The sequence below is a fragment of the Embiotoca jacksoni genome, unplaced genomic scaffold (genome assembly GCF_022577435.1).
Source record: "Embiotoca jacksoni isolate LCO1_2020_lvr unplaced genomic scaffold, fEmbJac1.0.p SCAF_10, whole genome shotgun sequence".
NCBI classification, from domain to species: Eukaryota; Metazoa; Chordata; class Actinopteri; family Embiotocidae; genus Embiotoca; species Embiotoca jacksoni.
Genome location: NW_027185230.1, coordinates 8212492 through 8236113, shown reverse-complemented (window position 1 = coordinate 8236113; position 23622 = coordinate 8212492). Strand labels below are relative to the sequence as shown.

General features: G+C 40.8%; 1 protein-coding gene across 4 annotated transcripts in view; it reads left to right on the top strand.

Annotated features, from left to right (window-relative positions):
- The window catches only part of LOC138206776 (rab GTPase-activating protein 1), a gene marked incomplete at its 3' end in the record, with an annotated part of 68444 nt that overhangs the window by 42359 nt on the left and 2463 nt on the right, over nucleotides 1-23622 (top strand). For 2 of the 4 annotated variants that reach the window (XM_069163716.1, XM_069163713.1), the window contains 11 exon segments: nucleotides 5310-5423; nucleotides 7440-7514; nucleotides 7977-8102; nucleotides 8346-8489; nucleotides 9433-9474; nucleotides 9957-10085; nucleotides 14273-14368; nucleotides 15789-15899; nucleotides 16289-16393; nucleotides 18145-18228; nucleotides 23047-23118. In XM_069163716.1, the coding sequence (XP_069019817.1) occupies nucleotides 5310-5423; nucleotides 7440-7514; nucleotides 7977-8102; nucleotides 8346-8489; nucleotides 9433-9474; nucleotides 9957-10085; nucleotides 14273-14368; nucleotides 15789-15899; nucleotides 16289-16393; nucleotides 18145-18228; nucleotides 23047-23118 (1098 nt within the window). 4 annotated transcript variants of the gene reach the window in all.

The window sequence follows — 23622 nt, the reverse complement described above, 5'->3', positions numbered from 1 at the left end:
CTGTTACATTCTGCATTTCTTTTGTACTTTAAATTTGTATCCTGTGAAATAATTAAAATGCAGTACACTGGGTTATTCAGATTATAGAGCAAGGTTCGTAGCAAGCTTGATAAATATCACCCTATGTTGTCTTGGCATCTCGGCAGGTTCCTTTAGGAGCAGAGAAAGAATAACAGAATGATATGTCAGCCATTGTGTTGAGTCAGAGAAAATCAGGGACATAAACAATAGAGGGCTCGCTATTCAGCCTTCTCACGGAAGCCCTACTCTGGTACTTTATACCTAGCTTTAGACAGACACAGGCGCACACAATCACACACACACACACACACACACACACACACACACACACACACACACACTCACACACAGACAAACACTGTAGCTCTTTCATTTTTTGCTCACCCCTACTGAAGAAATTTTCTTGTAGAACAACATGTTTTGTCCTTTGACTTCCTCTTAGTTTATAGATATTTTTTTTACTCCCTGTCACTGACAGTAAACAGTGCTTTGATGCATCTATAGTGTTTGTCATGACAGAAACAGACGAGAGTAACGGTAGCTGTTGCACTCCTGTGCTGTTAAACATGAGAAGAGAGGGAACTTTTGAAAGGAGGTACAACTGTTGGCTTGTGACTATTCGAGGACATCCATGGCTCAGCAATAAATTGTGTCCCTTTTTGTAGCAACTGTGAAGTCTCCTACAATATAATTAACATTCTTATCACAGTTTTCATCTGGAATTTACTCTGTATTCCTTGACAATGTGTAGTTACATAAATCTGTGCAAAAGGACATTGTTGTAGAAACTGCTAACGAATCAAAAATACGGCACATAATATGATGATCAGCAGTGATTATTATACCACAACCGTTATTTTGAAAGGATACTTTTATTCAATTCAGACTATACATCCAAATTTAGTTTTGTATAGCACATTTCATACAAAAGTAGTGCTTTACATGACAATAACAGGGACAGTACATAATGAGAGAGCCTAAGTCCACAAAAGGACTGTGGCAGGTCCTCCAAGATGCTTGGAACAACCCACTTGTCAAGTAGCTACCTTGAAAAACTATATAGAACTGTACCAAGGAAAATTGGTGCTGTTTTAAAGGCAAAGGGTCGTCCTTCAAATATTGATTTGATTTGGACTTTCTTATTATAGTACTGTAACTCCATGAGTAATTATTAAATCAACAAAGTTGCAAAAACAGAAAAAGAACCTAAATGCAATAATATATTTGGACTCAATGCTGGAGTATCACTTGAGGCTTTGCATAGAGACACATTTTCAGTCTCTCCTGTTTTCACTTTTTAATCTCCTCTGTTTTTCTCTTTTTTGTTTTAACTGGCTCCCACGCTTCCGTACACTACCACGAAACACTGGATATGTTTTTCCCTCCCCTCTCACGCAACCCTCGTTCTAAACATCTCTTTAACTGAACAGACGGACAGACAGGGACGAAACTAATTGGCCACTGTGTCACAGGTCTTTGTACATGCTATCAGCACTTCAGATAAGTGCTATGGCTAAGATATGGCTAAGTGGCGCTTCTATAAACATAGATCGCTATCTTTCACTGAGAGACTGTAGCCCAGAGTAATTTGGCCTTCACACTGGATGCAGTATCTCTGTGCGCTGAAATACATCAGTGGCAATAGCTTTCTGTGTGAATGAACAGATTTCTGATGTGACTGTTTCAGTACCCGTGAGGCTAAAGTTCAATCTGGCTGAATTTTACTGATGCGCTTTATGATGCGGCACTTTAATGCCGGTTGGAAAAAGGGGAGAAGAATACAACAGTAATCTGATAAAAGATAAATGATCGTGTAATTTATAAAGATGCAACTGACTATTTACACTATGGATTAATCTGCCAGTTATTAATCATTTGATCTCTGAAATGTCAAATAAGATTTGGTCAAAACTGACATGGTCGGACAGCATATGTATCGCTAGAGAGCTTTAAATTTGAAATGGATACAGGAAGGTGCAGCATTTGGTTTTCCAATGGTGACTGGTTGGTGCCAGATTGGATCAGCCGGAGGGAGGGACACATACTGTAAACTTTACGCTGCTGGGATTGGTTGTGTCACTATCAGTCAACTGGTCCATACCCTGAATCCTGACCCTAATGGACCCGAAACTTGAGCAGACAGTGCACTTCAAATTTTTAGTAAAATTTTTGGGGAACAGGAAGAAGTCACAGGGAGTCAAATCCGATGAGTAGGGGTGGTGGGGAGCGATGATTGTGTCGTTGAGGGCCTTTCTCGGTCTTGGACGGAGACGTTCGGACCCTCTTGAAACACGAATATCACTCAAAACACCTCGCCTGACTCTGCTTCATTGCTTTAGGCCTTCGGAAGCATTTTAAGAGTTTCCTGTGCTGATATACAGAGTTTGGCATAGAATTTGACATCCGGTTTCTGCTTTGTGTTACGTCCGATTTGCTGCATATAATGTATGAAACACATGCCATGCAACAATCGAAGAACAGACCCTACTCTAACTAAACTTCCCTTTGTGCCTAGTCATTCACTGTATGTATACACATGCACACGTGTGTCTTATTTGTGGGGACACATTGACATAATACATTCCCTAGCCCCTTACCCTAACCTGAACCATTCTAACTAAATGCTTCACACCAACCCTTACCTGAGCTTCACCCTAAATACTTAAGTCTTGAGTAAGTCAAAGTCCTAAGAAGGTTTGTCAGAAAGTGAGAACTAGTCAGAATGTGCTCACACACTCTCAGGGTCTAAAACTCAAAGTGGTCCTCACAAGGATAGCCATACACACACACACACACACACACACACACACACACACACACACACACACACACACACATGCCTACCTACATACGGTTACTCCGACTTAGAGGGTGTGGTGTAGCTTGTGGAGTGGACGCTGTGTTTGGTCTCAGATCCCCATTAGCTTGCTTTGTTCAAGTGTCCCTTTCTTCCTGCATTTCTTCTAATACTTGCATTATTTTTGTTTCACTCTCTTCCTCTGTGGAAGTTGGAACCGAAGCTTTGGGAAAAGGAGAGGGAGGGACTTGATGGGTACAGTAACAGAGTGACCAAGAAGGTATAATTAGCTACAAAGTGAGCCAAGAGAGATTTGAAAGGCATTGGTGAATTAATTGAAGGGATTTTCTCTGGTTTATGGATCTAGTTTACGTCTGCTTTGAAGATGGGGTTGCAGGAAGGTTTTGCTAGTCGGGATTTTAAGCCTCTGCAGGGATTAATGATAGGGTTCAGTCCTGCAAAAGTACCTTTGGGCAAGGCAGGGGAGGCCGAAAAACTTTTAGATTAGTTTCTAAATTCCCAGTGTGTTGTGGAAACATTTTGCGACATGGATCAATGGAATATCACATGAATTTGTTAATTTAACACGGAGTTGGTTACGCGTTATTGTTCCTTGAGGCTAAATGACAACCCCGCTTTGATCCTGTTGACTGCCTCATTACCTGCTGATGCTGTGACAGAAGCGTCCCGGCACCAGGCTACAAAGACTGTTTTTCTGCCTACAAGGTTAAATGAATGTCACCCAGGATACAGATCCAACGTCACACCCACTTTTCCTCCAAATGTGCCATGAAGATATCTTCAAATGTCTATTTGATTTGTCGTGTAATCACAGGGTAACATTATTTATTCAGAGGCTGTTTGTTCCAGATACACTGATCATCAATAATGAAATGAGCGGTGATTAATCTTTGAAAAGCCAAGCTAGTTTAGACTCGAGTATTTAGTGATCGGTGTGTGTGGTATTTTCAGCGTGTGGTGCTCTGTCATCACAGTGGAGGGATATCCCAAAGAAATATGCTTCTTCAGGCTCGTGTATGTACTCTGTGCAGTTGGTGATGTGGTGTGTGTGTATATATACGTGTTGCTACCTACATTCAAGCAAATACCAGATTATACTTTGTCAGTGTATCCTGACCTTGAACATTCCTGCCTAATCTTGTTTCGCCATACTCGTCTTTTTTAGCCACGCTCGTGGGTCAGTTCTGGCGAGGCCAACGTTGGTCCGTCAGTCGTTTGGTCGTCACTGAAATATCTCGACAAGCTACTGAAAGGACATTCATGTAAAGTTTGTACGTACATTCATGGTCCCCGGGGGATAAATCCTCAAGACTCGAGTTTTCCCTTCACCTTTCCTCTGGTGCCACTGTTAGCTCTATGTTAGCAGTTCTGGGTGAAACAGCTCAACAGACTTTTTAGACTTTAGACAAAGATGGTGACGGCAGCAGCATGGTAACAATGTCATTCGGAGCGTCTTAGCATGCTTGCAGTAGCATTTAGCTCAACTCATAGCACGGCATGGCTGTACACTCGTGTCTTGTGCTATTTCTTTCTGGCACCATTCGGCCCAAATTAAATGACATCATTTTTTTAGGGAAAGCAAGATTGCGCACTCTATTTCTCAAGTTGTAGTGCTGACAGCAAGTTTATTTTTTGGAGAAAAAAAAAAAGTCTTTCTTTCTTTGTGCATATACTTTTATTTACACCTTAACACGTAACTTGCCGTTAGTCATCCATCTATCTCTCTGTAAAGTCTTAGACTTGACTCGGCTGTTACAATTCTGTAGATGGTAGAAGGTTTAACAATGAAAGCCAAACACTCTCTTATCAGCCTGGTATTAAACAGTACAGTATTTCAGGCTCTGGGTATTTTTCTACCAAATGGCCTAGTTGACATCACTGTGAAGTAGGTCAGCATATCAGAGTTTTTCTCTACTAACTGCAAAGTTTTATACATTATGTAATAAGTAAATTCAAGTTCTAGTTCCACTATTGACAATAGCAAAATTGTTCATATGTTATTTGTTTCACAACATTTATGGTAAACCAATATCTCTCTGCGGTAATGGTCTGTTTTCCTTTAATGTTTCTCTTCTGTTTGTCACAGCTGTTTGAGCATTGTCAGTAAATATTAAGTTATGTATTTATTTTTTTTGGGAACACAAGAATCACATGTTATGTTCTAGAATTGATTAGATCAGAGCTGGAATGGACAGAGTGGTGAGAAGAGAGACACGGAGCTGTGGACAGTCTGTACAGTCGAAGGGAACACTCTGTGACTAGTTATTCACCCTCTCAGCAATATGTGGGTCTACCACACACTGCAGAACACTGACCACTGCTGGGTCTCTGTGGAACTTTTCTCTTCATGGAGACCCAATTATAAAAAAATGTCCTGTGGACTCTTTTAAGTTACAGAATCTCTATCTCTCTCTGCACCTCCTTTCACTCACTTTGACCTTCTATCTCCCCTCCTTTGTCTCACTTTTAGGAGTCTCCTCAGGACAGCGCTATCACCAGGGACATTAACAGGACATTCCCTGCTCATGACTACTTCAAAGACACCGGAGGAGATGGACAAGACTCGCTGTACAAGATCTGCAAGGTTGTACACTAATGCACATGTAGGAGGTTGATTTTATTCTGTGAGCACAACCGCAGAAACAAGTCAGCAGCAATCTGAACTCTACTCAGTCGCCACATTGGCTGCTTTTAAACTTAAGTTTACTATAGAAAATGCATATGTTTATCTCTATCTTTACTGAATCTTGTTACAGGACATCATCTGTGCCATTTGCATGAAGTTTAATTCCACATAAATTCCAGGATACATCTGTAAAATGTTTGCCAGCCCTTACAGGTTTTATGTGTGCAAAAACTCATGTGATCTCATGTGACCACATGAGATGTGATTTTGGACATGTGAATCATTTGATTCTGAAACATATTCATGGTGTACTGTGTGAAGCCTATGTAGATTCCCATGTGAAAAACCTTTCCAGACATTTTTCCCAAATTATCATAATTTGTAACATGTGGTAAATATGTGTCCCATGTGGAAAACTTGGGAAACATCTGATCTGTCATAGTGAGGAGTTGTGATTAATGAGTCCTCCCCGTCTCTGGTGATCGTAGGTCAATTTAGTTGACAGTTTGGCCTTTTGACATGCGTTTGTAACCTCCTGACCTTGAATGAAGATGCTGTAATTAAAAAACTTTTTATTAAGTTATGCAGGTGAAACATAAAGAATTGGTCTTTTGGTAGCAGTAGTGTTTATTACTGGAACTACTTGGGAGTAAGAGTTATCTGCATGTGAAATTGAATCACATGTTTCCCTGGAATATGGTGTAATTACTATGTAAATAACTTGTTGTACAGTAGGTCTGATGATAAAGTTTGTAGAGCAGTAGTGAGAGTTGCCAACACTAAAATGAAGTGATCATTAATTAACACCGCCACTCTGGTACTGGGTGGTTCAGTGAGTTCATTACAGTCACTGGCGTGTCTGGAAAAGCGAAATAGGTTTCTAATCGAACCCACAAACACACATCAATGACTCTCACACACTAACGTGCACACACGTACACAAACCTTGTAACTTCTCATAAAACAATTTTGATCATCAAACGCTCTTTTGTCATGAAAATGCACATGTGCATATAGAGTATACATGCACACATCTATAGTTCCATTGAATGGCCTGACTGCTGTTTAGTTCTTTTCAGTTCCGTTTCATTTATTATGTATAACTCAGGTGAGGGCATCCATCTCTTCCCAGACAAGCACCTCCTCAGGTGTGTTTGAATAATTCAGTGGGCCCTCCCCTTCCTGTGTGTATGGATTGATCCACACTTTTTGTTTGACTTGCCCTCATTATTTGTGTTTGTAGCTCAGTAGGCCACCACAGCCCTTTTTTCTCATTCTCTCCCCTAATATTTACTCCATTTCATCGACGCCAGCATTTCTCTCTCTTTATCAGTCTGAACTTCTCACAATACTTACATTTCTCACTCCAGCTGGACTTTATTTCTTCTGATCCTTTCCTGTTCCATGCCTTTCTTCATTGCTTTCGTAATGCTACTCTTTGTACAATTCACAGTGAAATCACACACAACCCATGAACCCGTAAACCCATAAACTATAAACCCATAAACCTTTATTGTTCATGTGCTCAACAGCTTTCACAGCAACAACTTAAGATTTCCAAAAAGGGGAAAAAATGACTAGAAGTTACTCTCCGCTTGTGCAGCATCGTTCAAGTGCTCTTATGTCAAACAAGTCTGCTGAGGGTTAAAAAACTAAATATTTGTAGAGTTTCTATTTGACTTACTGTGATGGTGTGCCGGCAACGGCTGTTTTTCTTCTAAGTGTTTTCAATTTTTCTGTTTAATTTAAAACTGTGTTAAACGTCCAGTGGAGTCTGAGCCATACGGCCATCTTTCTAACTGAATACCGTATTAGTATTTACATTTGTTTTGTAGCCTTGGGCTGGTTTGCTCAGTCTTCAGGAATTTTATTTGTATTTGTATTTAAATCAACCACCATTTCTTTACCTCAGTATTGTGAATTTTTGAACTAACTGTGAAACGTGTGTCTGTTTGCTTTTGCCCTTTCCTTCAGGCTTACTCTGTTTATGATGAGGAGATTGGTTACTGCCAGGGACAATCTTTCTTGGCCGCAGTGCTGCTACTGCATGTGAGTTCACATACCAATGAAGTGCAGAAAAAAAATCCAAGCTTTTCAAACAATGTCAGAAGTTACGAGGGACTGTTTTGTTTTCATTTGACATTGGTATCTTTATGACCTTCTGCAACATGGGAGAACTGGCTTGGGTTTTCATTTCAATGTCTAATGTCTCAAAACCCAGACAGCAGGTGTTAGGTTATCTTAAAAACACAGCTGGATGTAGAATCGTATTTGTATATGTAATGGGAAAATATGGTCATGTCCACCTGCCACCTAAGTGTGGCTTCATTTCAGGCACCCTTGCAATCCTTTGAAATGCCAGCACCGCCACCTACTAGACAAAGAGTGTCTTTCTTTTTAGAAACAGATCTTTGTAAGGGGGCCTTGTGAACTACATACGAAACCTGTCCTGTATCATTAAGGTCTGAACTGGTGTCAGGCACTGATGACTAAATGTCTTGTTTTCTTCAGATGCCAGAGGAGCAAGCTTTCAGTGTGCTGGTTAAGATCATGTTTGATTACGGGCTCAGGGACCTTTTCAAGCAGAACTTTGAGGATTTACACTGCAAGTTTTTTCAACTTGAGAGACTCATGCAGGTTTGTGTGTTGCATTATCAGATCTAAAGTGCTTTATTCTAAAAGTGACACCTGACCACTGTGTCACACATAATCAGACTGACAATATCTTATATCTTTTTGTGTTGAACTTTTTCTATTTATTTACATCTCCCATTTCTTTCTCTCCACATCCCTCTGTCAAATTCCACGTCCTCTTTTCTGTTTACTCGTTTTCTTCTCCTCCCTTCTGTCTGTCGTTTGCGTTCTATCTGTCTTTACCAGGAATATATACCAGACCTGTACAACCATTTCCTGAACGTGGGTCTGGAGGCTCATATGTACGCCTCTCAGTGGTTCCTCACCCTCTTCACAGCCAAGTTCCCTCTTTACATGGTCTTCCATATAATCGACCTGCTACTGTGTGAGGTTGGTAATAACAACACGAACAGTTGACAAATACTTTAAAAAATACTTTTGTGGTACACATTGTGGTTACATTGTAATGTTTTACTTTCAACCAATTGACTTCATCTATTTTTTTCTATTTATGCACATGCATATGTACATTTACACATGTAGAAAAATTACACGTAATGGAACTGAAATACAGAAGTACACTCCAAACTGAGTTTGGATGTGTCCTGTTTGATTTGATCACGATGTCTCTCTCGTCATTGACTGACTGATTTAATGACTGCAGAATAATTTGTGAAAGCTTGCTGGAGCTGATATAATAACGATATTTTAAGTGATAGAAATACGACATTTCAGTGTTTGTTTTGGAGCAAAAACCTGCAAGGTCAAGACAAAAAGTCTATTCACTTGTATATCTACTTCAAAGAGCATGAGGAAAGGGTTTCTTGTGTCATGACACAAACATAATTTTATAGCCTGAGTTTCAAGTGCTACATCAAGTGAAACTCATGTCTCATTAATCAGCTGAGTAGTAGTGAAGCATCACAGCAACAGAAGCTGGGAGACTGTTCAGAATTATGGACAGACCCGGGGAAACTTGCCTCAGATCACACGCACAACCTCAGACGGAGGTGAAGATTGACCTTCTAGCACGGTGCTCTAAGCTAAACAACCGTCCTCAAGATCCCATGGAGAAAATCCAAACTACCCCCATTGAGTCTGACAGCACTAACTAAGAAAGAGTAGCAGACAGTGTAGCAAACAACTACACCACTAAAATGAGGGCTGCAGCTTAGATAAATTACTTTTATTTTGAATTAATCTGAAAAAAGTATCTGTTTGTCCATTGATGTCAGAAAATCCTGTGAGTCAGTTGCACAGCATAACTACAGTAATTTTGTTCAACCAACAGTAATTAAATTTCTCAATAGAGTCTGTTTTTTGTTAACCTCAGGGCATCAGTGTGATCTTCAATGTAGCTTTGGCACTTCTGAAGGTAAGATATCCCAAACATCACACACACTCAGACACACACTGACAACCACAGCTCTGAGCAGAAACAGAAACGGGGAGCATGTTGCCAACAGAAGATCAAGCTTTGGAAAGAGTTTAGACGTTGGCACATGTGAGCAGGTGAGACACATGCTCAGTGTCACCCCACTGTTCTGTGCTGCAAGCAGTGCACATGCTTTTTGTTAAGGGCGAGTTTGGCTTCAATAATAAAATTCAATCATTGAAAACAAATTCTTTTGAACAGCTTTTTGTTTAGATTGATTTGTGGAGTTCAGCTGTATTCTCATAAACCTGCCCTTAATCATATTTGTCCTATATTTCTTTACCAAACCAGAACATTGTCTTACTTAATTGTGTTTCTTCATGTTACAAAAAAGGAAATGAAAGTTTGCCCAACAGGATTTTGGGCTTGGATAATGTAAATGTCTGCCTGACTTCCCTTTGTGTTATCGTCTTTTTCCTCAGACATCAAAAGACGATCTAATCCAGACGGACTTCGAGGGTGCTCTGAAATTCTTTCGTGTCCCAGTTCCGAAGAGGTACCGCTCTGAGGAGAACGCCAAAAAACTGATGGAGCTGGCCTGTAGCATAAAGGTGAGTTTAGAGTACATAAGAACATAATGGAGTGGTAGCTGTGTCAATTCAGCCTCTCAGACAAACATCTGACACTTCAGGTTCAGCTCACTATTTAGTGTTAAATATCTTACTTCCAGGTTTTATAAAAAAAAAACAAATATAGACATTTTTTTTATGTGACACAGTTGATGGCCTTAGAAATAGTCAGAAAAATATATAATATTTGAAACAGAAAAACAAAACCAATCAGCATGTTGGATTTTTAAATGATTGGGTCAGAATGGGTTATAAAAGTTCTATGGTCCTGCAGTGTTGCTCAAATACCAGTAGGGGGCACTGTTGGGCTTTAACACGGATTTGACAGATAAAACCAACACACACTTCTGTCTCTCTGTATCTTACACACACACACACACACACACACACACACACACACACACACACACACACACACACACACACACACACACACACACACACACTCACACCTGTGTCCTGACCTGTTTTGAATGGCCTGGCCCAGTTTACAGGACCTGACTTTGAAGGTAACTTTGGGCAGAGATATTTATTAGCACAAACTCTGTGAAGGAGCCGGCATGGAGAGACAGTTGAACTGCTCGGTTCCCGGTTAGGCAGGTGGGCAGCAGTGAGACCACACAATGAACTCCTACAGCAAGGAAAAATCCAGTGGAAGTAAATCAGAGGTAACTGGACCAGGCGGTGTTGAAGGTGCTTCAGTGTTCACATTGGAGCCATAACTTGTGAATATATATCATGAGATGGGCTGACGAGGCATCTCAGAGGAATCACATTCTTAAATGTATGTATGCTTTTTGTGTCTTAGTTGACTCGTATGAGCTCTTTGTTTAACTGTGCTTGTGTTTTGATGGTTTCTCTGTTCCTATTTGAATATAATACATCCAGGTAATTACATAGAAGTATATAAATATCCCATTTACTGCAGGCTGCTTTATTAAGTCATTTTGATTTGGCAAGTGAAAATATTTCCAGGAAGTCATTTGGTGACTACTATACTGTTGGAGCTGGAAATTGAATCTAAGTGAAGGAAGGGCTAATCTGAGGCATGGATGTCACTACAGGAGGATTAATTGAACAGATTACTGCTGCCTTCATTGACTGATGATACTGCCTTCTGATTGGACCACAAATCTGTCTGGGTTGCAGGGGGTTCCAACTTCATTCACAGTTTTTGCTCAGATTAGTTGTATGTTATTTGTCATATGACATTTTTTTAACACCACTATGATTTCAGAGTTAGATTTATCACACCTTAAAATATATTTTATTGATATACCAGAGGTAAAGGTCCAACATCTGTGTCCTTGAACTTTTGACTCCTTCCTCCCCTGCGTCATAAACCTCATAGTGGAAATAACACAAACATGTAAAAGAAGATTTGATCCTGTTTAAAGAAGAGAAGGTCAATAATCCATCTTTGAACTGTTATAGTGACAAATATCTGTGGGAGTTCAGGTCGTTGGTATTAAAAGGAAAACGTTTTTAAACTATTTACTTCATAATTGCAGTCAAAGGTCATCATCATTTGTATATTTTCTGTGCCAAACACACTCATAAACTACTGTCAGTTCACAAAATTTATTCAGGAGACAATCTCAGGGTCAAAGCAGGTCATTTATGTTGTCTCAGTGTGTAGTTGTTACACCTACTTCCTCTTCTTGTCTGCCAACCTTTTGACTTTTAGAGCTAGTTGTATGCAAATTGACCAGGGAATTTGAATAAAAACTGAAAGTTTTTTTTTTTTTTTTTTTTTTTTTTTATTTCTTGTCAGTCTTTTTCATTTTCCTCAGTGCTTTAGTTTTTATCACCTTAGGCCTTCCTCATACAGCAGCTCTCTGCTTTCCATTAAGTATGAGCACGTATACATAGATATTTGTATACAGCCATATGCAGTTTTAGCTTTGCTTTTCTGCAACACTTTTTGTGTTACACAGTAAATATAGAGCCGAGCAATTCACAGGAGAGCGGGCAGGTCGCTCTAGAATATGCTGCTTGTTAGTGGGCTTTAAGGAAAAAAAAAAAGGCTGATTGTACTGCACAGGTAACTTGCTAATTTATAATTGAAGTCTACAAATTATGGCTGTACTGCCGTGGATGCTCTGTTCCTAATCGCCCCTCTAAGTCGTAGCTTCTTAAGGCCCAGCTGTCCATGAAGCCTGTGATAGAGAGGATGAAAAAAACAATGAGAAAGGAGATGGATGAGGCATTTCTTCCCCTGAATGACCTCCTGTACTTTTTCTTCCCTTTTACAGAACAGACTGTGCGACCAAATACACTAAAAGAACACATGTCGACACACTTAGAGCAGAGCAACATGTGGGTTATGCTAACCCAGTTCTGCCTACATCAGTAGGTGATGAATGCTGAGGACTTTTAGAGGATCAAATACATGAGTATAAAACTGAAGCTGAGACTGCTACATGGGGATGCAGGCAAATGTGCAAAGACGATGCATTGATGATGGTGCAGCTGGAGCTAGACGCATTCAAAATCCACAGAATGTACAAGCCGGTCTTGATGTCAGTGTTGATTCTGTCTTTTATGCTGAAAATCTGGCACATAGCGTTCAGGATGCTGTTTCAATTCGTCTGAGGTGAAACGCTGCACCTGAACTCTGTGTAGTAAATTATGTATCTATTGGTTCAACAGTAAGATGATGAATGGTGTGAACGGCTGAAATTTAACTTGATCTGCCGAGGGAGACTTGCTCACAGTATCTGGAACACATTTCGAAACCATTCAAGACCAGAGCATAACTGTAAAATGATACAACAGCTGCAGTGTAGTGTGAAACTGATGATACAATGTAATCCATGATTGGAAAAGACAATGTCTTTCCAGTCAGATGTTAAAGATGTGAACGCTTACCTGGTTTTATGCATTCATTGGCCATAAAATGTGATCTGATCATAAATCAAAAGTATAATCAAGCACAGTCTATTTAAATTAACAACACAAACAGTTAAAATCTGCCCTGTCTTTATTGTGCACACATTAATTAAACTTTGCCAATGCTGGTGGAAGTGAGTCTTTGGATTTAATAACTGGTCCAACCTCCTTTGGCAGCAATAACCTCAAATAATCCCCGAGATGTGAGTCAGACCTACACAATGTTATATTCATAATCGCTGGATGTTTGGTGTGAACAGCTCCTCCAGTTCGTTCCACAGTATCTCTTTTGGGTTAGGGTCTGACTTTGGGTTGCTTCAGACTTTTTCCTGCTTAAATCCATTCTGTTGTAGGTTTACTCCAAGTGTTTACCATCATTGTCCTGCCAGCTTCCACTGAGATTCAGCTGGACAGCCACCCTAGTATCTTGATAAACTTGGGAATCAATTTTCCCCTCACTGATGACAAGTTGTCCACATTCGGAGAAAAGAGACGGTTTCACTGTGGCGTGATTAATATCTCCTTAGAGACTCTTTGAGAGTACTCTCTAACTTGATGCAAATCCATGAATCTTGATTATAAATACGTTTTCTGTGGTCTCATCAGCAGGTGCCTATTGTGAATAACAAACTCAAGATGTTTTAAATGTTTTATTATGAGTCCAAATAGCTTTTAATCCGAAATTTCAATCTTGTTTCATTGATCGCCCTCCAGGTTTGTTACCTCCTGACTCCCATTAGCTTTCATTGACGTCATTAGGCTTAAGATACTTTCCCAGCCTCCAGTCTTAACATTTTATTATGGATTCAGTGTCTACAAGGATAACACAAGGATTTGTGTCATTTATTCAAATAGATTGTGTTTGTTCATAATTGACAAATATTAGAATTCCTAAGGGTTCACGTATTTTTTTTCTTGTTTTTATTTTTGCACATATCTAAGACCTGTAAGGTGAGGTGAGTTACCCTGTACTGTGTGAACATCGATTTCCCAGCAACCCAGCAGCTTGTCAGTCAAGATAACAGTAGCAAACTGGGCAGTAATCACTCCATATGTTCATTTACATGTTGTTATAATGTTGGACTGCTCTAATGAAAGCCAGAGTCAAGTAAAGATTAACAATCTTGCATCCTTGTTTACAAAAGATTTGAAAAACTCTCCACTGGCAGCCACTGTAAGTGCATCAGCCAAAGACTAGCAGGCTAGTTTCTATTTCCTTTCTTTATCATGTGTATAATTACCAAACATTTGGTTTTTTTTTTACTCTCACTGCCCAGCAGATCAGCCAAAAGAAGCTGAAGAAATTTGAGAAGGAGTACCACACCATGCGGGAGCAACAGGAGCAACAGGAGGCCCCCATCGAGAGATACGAGGTAGACATATGCTCACAATATTCAGGGCAAATTAAATGGCGAAAACTGAAAATTTGATTTAAAATTTAGAATTTAAAATAAGTTATTTCTATTTTTTCAAATGGATAAGTCTATCTCGGGTCTTCTGACAGGATCAGGATCCTTTGAATCCCTCTTATGTGGCAGCATGACATCTTTAAAGGGCTGCAGCAAATTCTGTCAGCAACATAGCAAGTGGAAGAGACACATTTTTGTTGTCTAAATTTATATTGATATGGTTAATGATTTAACTATCTAAATATCGCAAGCATTATGTTTGATCTCATATTTATGAAACTGTGTGGTATAGATAAGGAGCTGATGTAACAGCTACGTCGTGCAGCTGAACCAACTAAATCTATTTTTACTGTAGACCTTGATAGTCCTTGTTTGAAAAACAAAAACTACATATTCCCAAAAAAGCCATCATCTACACATTCTGTAAGACAGTTCAATGTTAACGATATTAATATCATCAATCACAAATACCATTTTTTGTGTGTGTCAAAGCTAACATCTTGGGATGACATTGCTATTCAAGTGGATTTTCATCCACTCATGCATTTAGCAGAAAAGTTTCTGAAGATGACTTCAGTCAGTCAGTCAGTCAGTTTGAGTATATTCACTCAGATGGTCATAGTTTAACAAGCAGGTCACATTTGAGTCATTTTCATTTGTCCTGTTTTAGCATACAAAGCAGGCTGTATTACTCTGATATGAAAAATATTAACACATTTCTTTCCAAATGAAAGCTGAGCAGGAATATGTCAATAAAAGGCAGAAGAATGTGTGCGCTATCTGCAAGATAGACTCAATTAGTCCATGTCTTGCATGTAAAAACAGCAGCCAGCTGTACTAAAAACGGACACGTGAAATATATTCACAGAGATGACAAGCAGATGATGAAAGCAGATGAAAAATCTTGAGTCCTCCTGCTGTCACTGTGCTCCTACCTTTTTTATTTGACATGTATACGTGTCAGGTTTTAGCATAGCTGCATATTGTTGTTAATAATGTACAAGCAGGTTGTCGTGTTAAACATTACAAACTGTTACAATGCACCTGATCACAGTGAACCTTCACACTCCCACACTGTCATATGTATGTTGTTGCGTTACTCTAGAAACTGCTGAACCAGGAAGACGTGTTTACACATTCATTGGCAGCTCCTCATGATTAACTTCATCTCCCGGCCCATCCCCTCGCTGTCCTTCCTCTTTCATGGCCCTTCACTTCTGTGTTCATACTCTGTTTTGCTGTTCCACGCTTTTTCTGGTGTCACCGTTGCTTTGTCATCGCTTTATTCGTCTTGCTCGTTTATTATATTCTGACAAATCTCTCGCCCCTCTTTTCCGCTTCCCTCTGCCCTCCTCCCTCTTTCTCTCTCACCCCTACCGCCCAGCGGGAAAATCGTCGTTTGCAAGAGGCCAACATGCGTCTGGAGCAGGAGAATGACGACCTGGCACATGAACTGGTTAGCAGCAAGATAGCCCTGCGCAAAGACCTCGACAACGTAAGCCAAACAGAAAGAATACGTTTGTGTGCTTCGGTGTGACTGACCGTGCACACGTGTTCATGAAAATGTGATTCATCACATCTGAAAGAACATTGAACAGAAGTGAGGATGTTGTGTGTGTGCTTGTGGCAAGAGCTGAATTAATAGTCAAAGAATAAGGTTGTGTGTGGGTTTTTGGGAAAAAAAGAAAAAAAAGAAAAGAAAAGGTGTGTCGGTGTGTGTGTGACGCAGGCTGCACATTTGTGTGTATGATTTTTTTTTTTACTTATCTTGAAAAGAGAGTTGGTAGAGAGAAAACTGAGAAGAAAGTAGGGAGAGTCTCACTTCCAATGACCTCATCAGCAGTGGGTTATTTTGTCCTGAGCGTGTGTGTTTTTGTGTGTCAGGCCGAGGAGAAGGCAGACGCCCTGAATAAGGAGCTGTTGTTGACCAAACAGAAACTTGTGGACTCGGAGGACGAGAAGAGACGACTGGAGGACGAGTCTGCACAGGTCAGAGGAAATAACAAGGCACTTTTGTCTCAATTAAAACTGAGTCTGTGTGGAGGAAAACCATTCCCTTTGTCCTGCTGGAGTGTCTGAAGTGTATATTTTCCCCTTCAAATCTCATGTGGGCTCACGGCGTTACAGATAGCAGGGAAGGATAGCTACTGTTGGAACAGAAATTCTCAGGTGAAGGAATCTGTAAAAGAAGCTGCATAAATCTCCTGGCTTGAGGTCAAGAAGCAGACTGGTATGCAGTGTTAATGTGCCAGGCTGTGACTGAGCAGTCTATTTGATGGACACAGCCAAGACTGCAGGATTTAAATCAAACCAAAACTGCCTCACCTAGCTAATATTCATCTGCCCAGGGACTGCAGATGAAAATTATCTTGTAGCTTAATCTGGTACAAAGCATCCTTCTCTTTTTCAGATGGATGCATTTTGTACATGGTCCCTGATATGAATAGATTTAAGGAAATAAACTAAACTGAGGTTACTGTTAAGGTGTCTTCCTGTTGATGAAGGTGTTGATGAAGGTGTGTTCATTAGTGTAGATCAGGGGTCTCCAACCTTTTTTTTTCCTCTGAGAGCTGCTTCGATAAAATGAAAGGGACCGAGAGCTACTCATGGTTAGTAACATTCATTCACATAGCTGAGCTCCACCCAAAACAACGGAATAAGCTTCTTTTTTTTTTGTGAACAATAACAAATTAATATTCAACACAAACATTTCCCATCAGAACAGCTTAAATTCAACAACACTTGCATGCTTTTCTTTTCTGTGTGCTTATTATGTATTACTTACTAATTATTTACCTAATTTATGACCACCAGTTTCTTTCCAGCTCAGTGTGAGAATCTGCTGCATTTTTGCAAACGTTGACAGTCGTGCGAGCTTCTGTCCTCCGATCTCTGTGTGCTTTCACGGAGGTTGCAGCTCAACCCCGGCTGTTCCCTCTCCGTTACAATGACAAAGGTGAAGGAGAGCGTGGGGAGACTGTCCACTCAATAATCGATCGCATTGATAGTGCAGTTCTCTGGCCAGGTAGAAAATAAATAAATAGAAATCCTAAAATGGATCACCAAATATACCCGGGGCGGCCGTTAATATAAATAAGTCTGTGTAAAGCAAACGCTGCATATTGTTGAAACCTTCAGCGAGCTACTCAAAAGTGGGTAGCAAGCTAGTAGTGGCTAGCAAGTAGCGTGTTGGAGACCCCTGGTGTAAATGATTCTGTGTTGTCGGGTGAGTTTGAAAAACCTGGCAACTTTTCATTCCTTTCTACTATTCTTTAATAACAACACTGTAACTTATATTTTCCTGACGTGTAACCAGAAGCAGTAAGTAGGGGGCCCAGTCCTAATGAATGTTATTACATTCCCTTACATCCCCCCCCCCCCCCCCCCCCGATGTTTATTTTTTTGGACTTCCTTTGAATTCCTTTGAGGCGGAGGACAGACCTGCCGCCCTCTCTTACCAGTGCTCTCTCCAAATGTCTCCTGTCTTGTTGTGCGTGTGTCGGTGCAACTCTGAGTGATTTATGTGCTCGACTAGAAGGTTGCGTAGAGGGCATGACATTGCCCTGAGCTTCAAGTCTGCCAATACCTTTCTCTGTCTTCCTTACATTTCGTGGCGGTCGCGTCGTCTCTGGGGCCTCTGAATCGGCTTCTCTCCTCGGTTCCTGCCATGTAACAGCCTACACACACTATCTGTGTGTGTGTGTGTGTGTGTGTGTGTGTGTTTGTGTTTGTTCCTACAGCTGAAGGAGATGTGCAGACGGGAGCTCGACAAGTCTGAATCAGAGATTAAGAAGAACGGTTCCATTATTGGAGAATATAAGCAGGTACGTACTGAATATCTAAAACTTATAGTTAAAGTTGTGCACAAAAATCATTTTCACAATTAAATTAAAAAGTTTTGTTTCCTTCCACTTTGCATCTACAGTATAGGACTGTGTTCTATTCGTATCATGTTCGTGGGTGGTTTGCATTCTAAATTGTCTGTCGGTGTGAATCGAGCGTGAATGGTTGTTTCAGTCTGTCGTCCTGTGATGGACTGGCGGCCATCACAGGACGACCTGTGCAGGTGTACCCCACCTTCGCCCAAAGTCAGCTGGGATAGGCTCCAGCCTCCCGGCAGGTCCATATAATGGATGAATCATATCACTGAACGGTGTCGTTTCCCTCACAAGCGCACTTTAGGGAAGTGAAACTATAAACTCTGGCAAGCCAGTTTCCTTGGTTTTTGTGATTTTGAGTTTAGTTTTAAACTCAGAAAGCCAGCTACAATTTGCTTTACCTCCTAACACACACACACAAATCCTCATGCGTCTTTAGCAGCGGATCAGATAAGACATGTATGAGGACAAAAGAAGATGAAGAAAGGTAAATAAATAAGTAAAATCGATAAATAAATAAGGATTTAAAATAAAGGTCTTTGATATACGTATGCTCTGAAAAGATTCCAAGCATTATAATGTTAATATATGGATGAAGTGGCAGAGAATGGAGTCAGACAAACGTCCCAGGCATGTAAGGGTTAATAGTTTGCGGGCTGAACTCGACTTACGATGATGACCCAAAAGGAATAACTTTTAACCTTAAACGGGACGGGACAAAAATTCAGAGACCAGAAGCTGCCAGCAGTTGGCAGTCTTCACATAGGAGTAAATCACTGCTTGAATGTTGGGTTGTTGTTTTTTTTTTTTTTTTTTAGCTCATAAAGCTCAGCATTAATAAAAAAAAAAAAGTATAGATTTTGACAAAGCCCTTCTGTTTTCTTAGTACCATCTTTTTATACTTTACCGAGGCCATGCAGTCATCATCATTAAGATTCTCCTTCATACTCTGCTCACGTGGCATCACTGACTACAACATTTGGACATTTGATTAAATGCATTCGTCATATATCTGTTACTGTCAATTATAGTTTCATTTATTTTGTGTACCGTCACTTAAAAGGCAGTCGTGACTGTTGTGGTGCATTTCATGTCGGCAGAATGTTTTGACAGGTGAGCCTTCACCACTTATCGTTCCTTATTTGGCTCGTCTTTTCAGATCTACGCTGTGGTCAAGCCATTACCACGGCAATAAATCATTTAAAAATAATACACCTTTTAAGACCAATCTGCTTTCATAAATTTAGTTTGACAAGCAGAAATATCTAATTTTACAAGCTGTCCCTAAAGTGAACCCAGGGCCTTTGATGGATCAGCCTGTGAACATATTTTAAGTTCTGTCTGTCTGGACTCCTCTTCAGATCTCATCCTGTCACTTAATGCTTAAATATAAACTTACCCAGATCAAGTACTATTACCATCAGCGCGGGGACATTATGCAACAATCCACCTCCTTTTCCTCCCAGTGGAGGCAGACGGAAATAGCAGAAAGACCAATTTAGAAATAGACCTTAACTTCACCTGCGTCGAAACAAAGCAGATCTGAAAACTGGTGTCCACAGCCATGATAGAAGAGACAGGATTTGATGGTCGTGTGTGTGTGCGTGTGCGTGTGCGTGTGCGTGTGCGCGAGCATGCAGTTGAGAGCTCTGCAGACCGAAGAGAGAAGATGAGGCTTTGTCAAAAATAGTTCATTTTGTGACAGCAAAAGGGGGGAGAGAGGGAGAGAATGAGCAGAAGTGTGTGGAGGGGAGAGAAGAGGGAGGACAACAGCTTTCAATCCGCGAGCATTGACAAGTCGCGGAATGCCCCGAAATAGCCTGCGTTGTTTTCCGACACATATAACTGGAATTATTCTTCAAATAGCATTTTCCCATTTCAATGGGCCGCGAATGCCAAGTTTCTTTTTGTGGGATTAGAGCCAGAGAAGTTTTGTGTTCTAATTGCCCCTCGAGCACACTGTTAAAAGTGAAGCTAAAAACAGTGTCAAGTGGTGCGTTGTAATTCTCCCCCCCCCCCCCCCCCCCCCCCCCCCCCCCCCAGTTGTAGGAGCGGAGCTGGTGTGGATTCAGTCTGGCTAGCCGGGCACTTGCCAGGTACAGTGACATGTGCCAGCGCTTGTGTCTCTGAGGTCCTCTTACCATTAACATTTCATTAACTTCTCATAGTTTTTAAAATATTTTGAATCTGGGCGTAGCCTCCAAAATATTTCGAGCATTTTTTTGATTCAGCAAACCACCCTAAATGTTTGCTTCTAGTTCCACGCTTCATCTATGAAGTTAAAAATGTGACGTGGTTAAAATTTCATGCTCTCACATTATGTGCATTGTAAGCATACATACTACAAACATGTATTATCGAAAAGAAAGAAAACAAAAAAGGGGCCTCGGGCAGTAAAGTTACAGCAGGACTGGATCAATTATTAAGAAGGAATGTTTAAATTAAGACTGAGATTGTTCTGAGGAGAAAATCGAATATGAAAAAGCATTAAAACAAAAACCTGTCTTTATGTCTCGAGCCTTAACGATCAGTCACAGGCGACACAAAAAAAAAAAATCAAAACAGGAGTGAAGAAAACAACTACCCTGTTCATCCAGAAGTCTAAATAGTCCTTGACGGCTTGCTTGCAGATGCTGCTGCGATAACGATTCTTTGCCCTCCAGAGTGACAAGTGCCCCATCTTACATCGACTCCCCTCAGAACGCACCGTCCTCCTCGCCAGGTCCCTCTCAGCCCTTCTACCAATTACAGGCAAAATCTGAAGGCCAATAAAATGCCTTGCTTCCAACAAAAACTTGACTGAAGACGAAATGGTCGCTGCACAACGCTGAGGAGGTCAAGTAAAGGAAAAAAAAAAAGAGCGTAAATTGGAGAGTAAAGAGATGCACGCTCGAGAGAGGATCCTGTAAGTGGTCGGTGGCGATGAAGGACGGGTAGGGAGCTGGGAACCGTAACATCAGTTACAAGCAAATGAAGAAGAGGGCGACGGGAGAGAAAGATTGACACATGCTGCACGTAGGAGGCGAATGATAGAAAGTTGCTCGGCCAAAGATGCTTCAGATCTTTACATTGCTCTCTTAAGGAGGAGGAGCATTATTATACAGTATATTGCACAGGGAAGGAGATATGCAGAGAGCGGGAATAGATCAAGAGATAGGCAGGCTGTCTGCAGAGAGGTGGGATGATCTGATGTACCCGCTAGGATGACTCATGTCACATTGATTTCTCTGTCCGTCGGTAAGCTACAGGCTCGTGAGTGTGTGTGTGTGTGTGTGTGTGTGTGTGTGTGTGTGTGTGTGTGTGTGTGTGTGTGTGCGCGCGCCTCGATGTCTGTCAGCATGTTTCATATAGGTATAGAAGGAGAAGAAGAATTAATAAAGAGATTGGATATATGTAAGGATGTGACATGCTTCATCATGCTTCATCATGCCTGCAACATCCTTTGAGCCCCTGCTGGAAAAACAGAACCTAATATGACCCCACGAATGGACTTAAAGTTAAGAGGATGAAGTCCACGGAGAATGACTTACAAAGAGCCTCGAACAAGAAGGGAAACACTGGGTAGTGCACACAGCGTTGTGTTCAGTCAGCAGAGGTGGGAAACACTTCCGGGTGTTTCTTCGTGGAACAGTACTAAGTACTCTGTGTCTTAAATCTGTGGTTAACTGCATGGGCATGGATTTGGTTTGAATCTGATGGGACGTCACATTTTTGGTTCCTTTTTGTCCCACGGTGTGATTCGACTACTATAAAATACTTATATAGTTGCACCTGCTAAACTGCCATTTTCAAAATACATCCTATCCTCCAACCTTAGCAGCACCACTGCTACAGACTGCTACATACTAATATAATAATAACAGAATTTGTGTATTATTACTTATCTGTATTGCCTGACCTGGTAAAATCCTCTTTATCGTTGTGACTGGTTTTTTATTTTTTATTATACATTTATTCTTATCAAAAGGATATTAAGTGTTTATTTATTTGTTCATCCAGTCGTTTCTTCAGATGCACCAAAGCTACTCCATCCACATCATGTAGTACTGTGTGCATCATGGGGAACCACACACACACACACACACACACACACACACACACACACACACACACACACACACACACACACGTCTATGCCCTGTTTGTATGCGGCCCAAAAAAATATCAGATGTTGTGTTCATTCATCTGTCTTTCTGAAAAGTTTTTTTTTTTTTTTTTTGAATCTGTCTTTGTTCATATACTTTGTGTGAGTCAGCTTCCGTCTGGAGGGACGAGTTGGTGCCAACACTTTGAAAGTTTAGCAGCTAAGATTTCCATTTCACGCCTCCGTAAATGAATAGTTTGAGTTGTTGTTTTTTTTGGGGTTTTTTTACCGGGACAAACACTCACCTGAGGGAGGTGACCGTTTGTGGTAACAGGTCGCAGGTGGCTTGAAGCACCGTGGATGTGATGAAGCTTGAATTTAAGACTTAAGACTCTGTTGCCATTTTCAAGAATTGATGTGCCATTCAAACACACCAACAGAGAACAGACGTCTCAGCTTTTGCATTATAATATGTGGAATACAGCCCGTGGCGGTTGAGGCCCCCTTATTGGCCGGGAATACAAAATACCGTATTTGCTTCCCCCTAAAAAGAAGCACCCGCACTTGGCACCAACTCTTGTCATCACAATAATAGAGGAGCTGCGATGGCTGAGTTGTTGATCGAGTTCACAGAAGCTGAACGAACCTCGAGTCTTAAACTGTCTCTCTGTTTCCCGTAGATCTGCTCTCAGCTGAGCGAACGATTAGAGAAACAACAGACGGCCAATCGAGGAGAACTGGACAAAATCCGGGTGAGTTTTAGACACGCACACACACACACACACACACACACACACACACACACACACACACACACACACACACACACACACACGCGCACACACCTCGAAACACTGCTGTGTGCATTCAAACACGTCCTATAGATCAACTGCCAGGATTATAAATCAATCATAATTACAGAGCTGCACTGTTGATAAATGAAACATGGAGAGATGAATGTGTGTGTGTCTCTTTTACACAACTGACAAGTGCGGCGTGAAGAAGTGTCACATTATCAGTGGACAATAACAGCAGTAAAGCACCTTAATCTGGTGGTCTGCCCCTCAATAATCCACATGCTAAATGTCTGATGTCTGTGATGGTTCGTTGGACTTTAACAGTGGATCGCACGCAAAAGGAGCTGATCATTAACTTGCGTCTTGAAATAGTGTATTTGGTACCAGGAATCAACTTTGTATAATCAGTTTTTATAAGACATCGCAGCTCCACTCTTCAACTGTCGCCTCCTCGTAGAG